Source organism: Littorina saxatilis, linkage group LG6 (assembly GCF_037325665.1).
Source record: "Littorina saxatilis isolate snail1 linkage group LG6, US_GU_Lsax_2.0, whole genome shotgun sequence".
Classification (NCBI taxonomy): Eukaryota; Metazoa; Mollusca; class Gastropoda; order Littorinimorpha; family Littorinidae; genus Littorina; species Littorina saxatilis.
This window is the reverse complement of record NC_090250.1, coordinates 15629704-15636941: the sequence shown is the minus strand read 5'-3', so window position 1 is coordinate 15636941 and position 7238 is coordinate 15629704. Positions and strand designations below refer to the sequence as shown.

Sequence of the window (7238 nt, the reverse complement as noted above, 5' to 3'; positions counted from 1 at the left end):
CTAACCTGCCTGTCAACTATTATAAATTACACACCGAAATAGAATTACAAGAACACGAACATTCAAACGAGGTACATAAAGCACGTATGGTTATTGTATTAAGAATATTGCGCAATATTGTTACATAGTTATAATTATTATAATTATATTGTGTTTGTTCTCCTGAATAATTTGATCAAATATATTTTTTTGTGGCTGATATTCGTACACGCAGAAAATATATATTTTGAAACGTGATGTGACAAAGAATCACTCATTGCAAGGCAGTTTTGATACGCCATCTGGCGTTGGAGCTCAGACTCGCGCGTCATAACTTGCGTTTTGGTCTTTCTTGCAATACATGCTCTTTAGAAAACTATTGCGCAGTGAAATATTTATCCTGGATATTAATGGGTTATAAATCATACAAGATGACAAACTAATGAAGTCAGAACAGGTGCAGCCTCCCTCAAAAAAGTTGTTTATTTCTCCATTTTACTGATACATCTGCTGTTCTTGTTTCTGTCTAAATCTGGCAGGTTTGGTAAGCATATAAATTGGAGTACACTACTGAAGCTACCTCACACATTGGCGTCGACACGAAAGGTGAGTCAATTTTTGCAGAACGCTCTATGAGAAACATATGCCTGCCTTGTCCGGGATCTGTACTTTACAATAAATCACAGCTCTGCTAAGACTAACACAGTAACGGTAGCTATAAGCGTCAATTTGAAAAAAAACCACGTATTTGTCCAATAGTGGCTCTGTACTTGAAAATATATCACAGTATTCCTGTAACTTACATAGCTGAAAAGAGCTAATTTGGAAACTTCTCTGCCCTCTTAAATCCTCATATTTGTTAAGAAACTCAAGCAGGTGATATAGCTTAATAATGACTGGGACACGTCCCTGTCCTCGGAGCACGCTGAACGTTACAAGGTATTGCAGCTTTGCTGCAACTAACCAGGTTACTGCAGCTAACATTTCACGAGGGAACTTCCCTGCCCCACAATGACTAAGTTACAATGTATCTTAATTTTGTTATAACTAATCGCACTACTGTTAGTAGAGAGCTGGTTTGTACAGAAAGGACATCTTACAGGCCCAGACTTTCTTCCATTCATGTCATTGCAGGAAGAGGCTAGCTATCTTTATTGCTCGACATACAAGAATCACGTTCGGAAGTGAGCCTTCATCACTGAGGAATGATGGCAGGCAACGTCTGGACATGGGTCCTGTCCTGCTTTCTTCTGGTCACTCTGACCCAGGGCGCATCGCCGTGAGTTTATCTTGATGATGACGATGACGATGACGATGATGATGATGATGATAATCATGATGTGGACGACGACGATGACGTACGACGACGACGATGATGATGATGATGATGATGATGATGATGACGTACGACGACGACGACGACGATGATGATGATGATGATGATGATGATGATGATGATGATGATACTAAAGAGTATGGAAATAATGCCGTCGCGACTTTAATGTTCTAGTAAAAACAGTGCCAAAAAAATGACTTATTGCAGACCCAAACCAGCGCATGACATGACCTACTGGTTGTCATTCTCCAAATATTTCCGACCTGGTCAAACTGTGGAGATGAAGGTGTGGGTTTGCAGTGCCACTGGGCCTGTCACCTTAAGCTTAGACCTCATGGACTACTATGGACGAAACATTCAGGATGGTCAAAACTTCACGTTGCAGGCCACCGGTAAGGAACGTTTTTGTTTGAAGTTTCGAGTTTTAGGTTTTATTGTCATTACTACCCAGCTCCGCCCGGTTCTCACTCTCACTAACCACAGACGTCGCGGGGGTTTTGTGTTGACGATGGACGTGCCTTCCAAAAGAAAGTATATGAAACTCTTTGTTTTTGGATCCCCCTTGAGGTTCATTAAAGTTGGGGGTCCAGGGACCCTCTAGGTTGAGCGTCCACGGGGAGCGGGGAGCCCTCACGTATCCGCACCCATTTACACACAAAAGTAAAGGTGGTCAGAACAGATTTCCCAGTCGGATTTAACCAAATTCAGTACTTACCCACTTACATAAAAAGTGTGAGATGCACACACAAACAACACTATTCAAAATAAATAAAAATAAAAACTCTCCCGTTCAGATACAAGAAACCTACTTGGACAAGATGATCGTAAATCAAATTACATCAGGCAAACATTGATTGGGCAGATAAATAAAACAATGTGGAGTATTGTAGTACTGAATTGAAGACATTCAAACATAGAATCAAATATAAATCACCTATGCGTTCATGACGCCTTCACGGTCTACCCAATTTTATTTTCCCCATTACGTGTTATATAAATTTGTGACAGCTACATCCCAATGTCTTAATCATTCACACGCAGCAGTAAGATCACATTATTATCCTGCTCGTATAACCATTGTTTCAAAATATCATAACCAAAGCACGAAGAAAGTAAATGACTAAACAAAACTAAATGATTTCATTAGCAGCAGAGTTGAACAGATTTTATGGCCGCCATCCTAACGAATTTGAAGATTAATCATTGCTTACAACAATCGAGAGAGAGAGAGAGAGAGAGAGAGAGAGAGAGAGAGAGAGAGAGAGAGAGAGAGAGAGAGAGAGAAAGAGAGAGAGAGAGAGAGAGAGAGAGAGAGAGAGAGAGAGAGAGAGAGAGAGAGAGAGAGAGAGAGAGAGAGAGACTCGATGATCGGGTCTTATTGTTGTTGGACTGTTGGGCCTCATTTGTTGTTCAGTACAGACTGTCGATAGGTATACTCCTGAATGTACGTCATCTGCACGAATAACCCTGGATGTTCACGAACAATCATTCGTTCTACAGAATCATTTTAAAACAGTGTACATATAACACATGAATAGATAAAATGTAATATACCATTTTATCCATACGATCTTTCTTTATTTGGTGTTTAACGTCGTTTTCAACCACGAAGGGTTATATCGCGACGGGGAAAGGGGGAAGATGGGATAGAGCCACTTGTCAATTGTTTCTTGTTCACAAAAGCACTAATCAATTATTTGCTCCAGGGGCTTCCAACGTAGTACAATATGTAGAGGTTACATGCCGAGTCTCAGTGATTATCAAAAATAATGGTCGAAGTTAGCGGATCATGAAAAATGCGAGCTTTAGCGAGCTTTTTCATGACCGCGAACTGAGACCATTATTTTTTATAATCACTGAGACGAGGTGTGTAACCTCTTTATTCCTCCTTTCTTCAGTTATTCAAAGAAAAGAGGAGTTTTTTTGCGAAAGTTTGATCGAATCCTATTCTCTCAACCAGTCAACCTGCGCAGGCGATCGATTAATGCGCGGTTGTATAGTTCCGTGCAAATCATTCCATTCTGTTAACACTTCTTGTCAGTTTTCCTATTTTGGGCTAAAATCAAGTACACAGATATGCTGTTATTCTGCTGTGGCGGCAAAGGCAGATATTGTGTGTTCTGTATATGTTTTGGTATCGCTTAGGATAATGTTTTTTCGTCAAATGGGACTAGCAGACGAACTTTTGCACCCGTGTTCCAACGTTAAAAACTGTATGAAGTTCAGTTTTCTGGGGAAAATAGTGTATGAAACCCCTTTATGTTGTTTAAATTGATGAGATGTGTGCATTTGGTTGCGTGTGATCTGTTTATTAAATGAAATATTGTTGAAAACTGACCGTCGGATTGCAGTCTGTTGTCGAAGGAACTGAGTGAAAAGAAGGGGAACTACTCTTGTCGCTAGACAAAGTATGAGTTACTTGCCTTGGGAAATTGCTTGTGATGAACGGCTTAAACACGGCAGATGAGATTCAGAAAACAACCGAACTCATAGATTTTATATGGAGATTCATGTGTTCAGGCCTGTAGTTGTTAATTTAAATGCGGTATGTTTGTATTGTTTGCTCCAGAGATGTATACTTCGTACATTAGAGCGTTCGGAACTTTTCAGTCGCAAAAAGTAGTACCGAAACAGAACAACCTCTCAACCCATTGCACTATCGAGGATTCAGGCTGTTGCTGGGTCGTTATTTGTTTGGTTGCTGGGTGATTATCGAAAAATAACTACCCCTACAAGTTTACAGAGGTAAAGAAGCAGAGGGGGGAATAAATGACCTTACTGGGAGAATGCAAGTTTCCAGTACAAAGGACTTAACATTTCTTACATACTGCTTGACTAAAACTTTACAAACATTGACTATATTCTATGCAAGAAACACTTAACAAAGGTAAAAGGAGAAGCAGAATCCGTTAGTCGCCTCTTACGACATGCTGGGGAGCATCGGGTAAATTCTTTCTCGTCCCAACCAATATGGGACTCCCCCTAACCCGCGGGGGGCATCCATAAGATAATTTGTATCAAACATGTATGGTTAATTTTGTCATTTCTGCATGTTTCAGATGACGTTCAGACAGTACAGTTCAAGGTAAGTGGAAACTTGTTATCCAGCAGCATAAACAACACGGACCAGGGGGAAAAACAGAGATAGAGAAACAAAACAAAGTGATAGGTTGTCTGATAGAAGAAAGGGAAGAAAGAGACGAAGACTGAAAAAAGAAAAAGAAAGAGAGAGAGAGAGAGAGAGAGAGAGAGAGAGAGAGAGAGAGAGAGAGAGAGAGAGATAGAGAGAGAGAGAGAGAAAGAGAGAGAAAAAAAAAAGAGAGAGAGAGAAATATAAAATAATAATGAAATATTATGAGAGTTAAGTGTTGAAGTTATCACTTGTTCGCCATATTTTGTTATCGGGATGTGTATTGATTATCATGTTTAGAATGTGTCCATAAGCAGTCTGCTTGTTAACGTTCTTAATGTTGTTATTGTGTGAAACGTGTATCAAAGAAAAAGGAATAAAACACGCTTAAACCGAGAGAGAGAGAGAGAGAGAGAGAGAGAGAGAGAGAGAGAGAGAGAGAGAGAGAGAGAGAGAGAGAGAGAGAGAGATGATGATGATGATGATGATGATGATGATGATGATGTTGATGATGGAACTTTATTTTTCAAGGATAGAGGTTTAAGGCGACGCCTTTTCTTACAACCGGTCCTTACTTCTAATACAAATGTCTAATAAATGATAAACAAGTAAAGCAACATGACAAATAAACAAAGTAAACGAACGAACCAGCAAACAATCGACAAGTAAGCAAACAAGCAAATAAACATAAACAACAACATGACAAAGTAAGCAACATACAAATCGAAAGCGAACCATGCAACATGTTAATTGAGGTTACACATGTAAAGTGATCGACGGTAAAATTCACACGATACCAACGTTTACACTAATGCTTATAATGATTATATGGTGTAAATGATAATGATGATGATGATGATGATGATAATGACAATGATGATGATGATGATGATGATGATGATGATGTTGATGATGATGGAAAATCGCTACATAAATTCCACATAATACATATAATAAAGAACATATATGTGTAATTCATGAAGCTTTGTCAATTGTTGACAGCTACTTGCACATGTTAAGACTAGTTAGACATCTAGGTAGACATAAAATGTGACCCTCCACCACGAAATGAGTCGCATGTCACCTTTGCATGATTTTCATATTTTTACATTTTCCTAGAGAATTTTTTATGCTCTATCCAGTGGTGAAAACCGTTTTAGAAAAGAACGAACACTGTTTGAGTTATAAGCCTGTGACTAAGGTGACCCTCACACTGTTACCAGGCACTCCGCTGACTCATATTAAGCCTAGCGCAGAACCGCGCGAGGTGACATGCGACTCATTTCGTGGTGGAGGGTCACAAATGATTATGCAGAGCTTGTTTAAAACTCTTTAGTGAGGTTAATGATCTTATTACAGACGGAATGGAGTTCCACACCATAGCGCCAGAGAAGGCTTGACTAGTTTTGAACAAATCAATCCTGGGTATTGGTGGTAGAAAATTGATAGACCCGTACCTTTCGCTGACTCTGTGAAATAGGTCCTGAATATAGATGGGCACTTCACCATGATATACTTTACATATCATTACAGTCTTATTAAACTGCAACTGTTTAACTAGCGGCAGGTAGTTTAGATTCTTTAACTTCAAATCAGCTGATAATTGTGGACCATTTAACATGATTTTAGCTGCCCGACGATGTAGAGAGTTTAACTTTTTCATGTGAGTATCAGAGACGCCATCCCAAATAGTTGATGCGTAATTAATTTGGGATACGATGTGGGCATGATAAAATAGTTTTAGTGTTGCGATATCGACATATTGCATTAACTTTGATAGCAGAAACAAATTCTTGAATACTTTTTGACAAATATAATGTACATGAGATTGCCATTTTAATTCTTGATCGACTATCACACCCAAAACACGATGTTCCGTTACCTGCTGAACAGGTTGTGATTCCAGAGAAAGATTTAACTTAAGAGGTCGTGACTGGTGTTTTTGTCTTGTTGTAATAATCATGCTTTTTGTCTTTCCTGGGTGAACTATCATGAAATTCTGGTTACACCAACTGTTGACTTCATTCAGACTAGACTGTAAGGAAACTTCAATTTTTAGAACAGTTCTACAGCTTGTGTGAAGCGTCGAATTATCTGCAAAAAAATCCGTTTTTACTTTGGAATTATATATATGAAGGGCGAGGTCATTAATGAATACACAAAACAAAATAGGCTCTAAAACTGACCCCTGGGGGACTCCACTCTTTAAACATCCTTTGGGAGATGTTTTACCGTTTATAGAAACATACTGTGTTCTGTTGACAAGATATGATTTAAAGAATGAACACGTTGCGGGATTGTTCACGTACAATGCGAGTTTATGTAAAAGTAATGTGTGATCTACAAGATCAAAAGCTTTCTTAAAATCAAGAAATACTGCCCCAGATATGTCCGAACGATTAATTGCCGACAGCCAGTTATCACATAGTGATGAAAGAGCTGTACTAAAGGAATGTTTTGGACGAAACCCAGATTGAAAGTTGTGAAACAATTTGCACCTTTCCATGTAGTTCAGAAGATTCTTCTGGATGTGCTTCTCTAAAGGCTTTGATAAAATAGGAAGCAATGAAATTGGCCTGAAGTTATTAGGGTCAGACACATTTATTTTTAGGAAGTGGAACGACCTTTGCCGTTTTAAATGCAGCAGGAAAAATAATTTTTTCAATGCAAATATTATACACATACATTAGGGATTCCACTATGTACGGTAGGGCTAATTTAAGCAACGACGGGGGGGATTTTGTCAGGTCCCATGGATTTATTATTCTGAAGGTTTTCTATAAACTGTCCAAC

At 38.9% G+C, this 7238-nt stretch overlaps 1 protein-coding gene across 1 annotated transcript in view; it reads left to right on the top strand.

Moving 5' to 3' along the window:
* Window positions 1-434: 434 nt before the first annotated feature.
* Window positions 435-7238, top strand: part of LOC138969690 (CD109 antigen-like) — a 33448-nt gene continuing 26644 nt past the window's right edge. The window contains exons 1-4 of the mRNA XM_070342548.1: window positions 435-585; window positions 1114-1258; window positions 1523-1707; window positions 4375-4400. Coding sequence (XP_070198649.1) covers window positions 1185-1258; window positions 1523-1707; window positions 4375-4400 — 285 coding nt within the window. The 5' untranslated portion in view covers window positions 435-585; window positions 1114-1184. The remainder of the gene's footprint in view (window positions 586-1113; window positions 1259-1522; window positions 1708-4374; window positions 4401-7238) is intronic.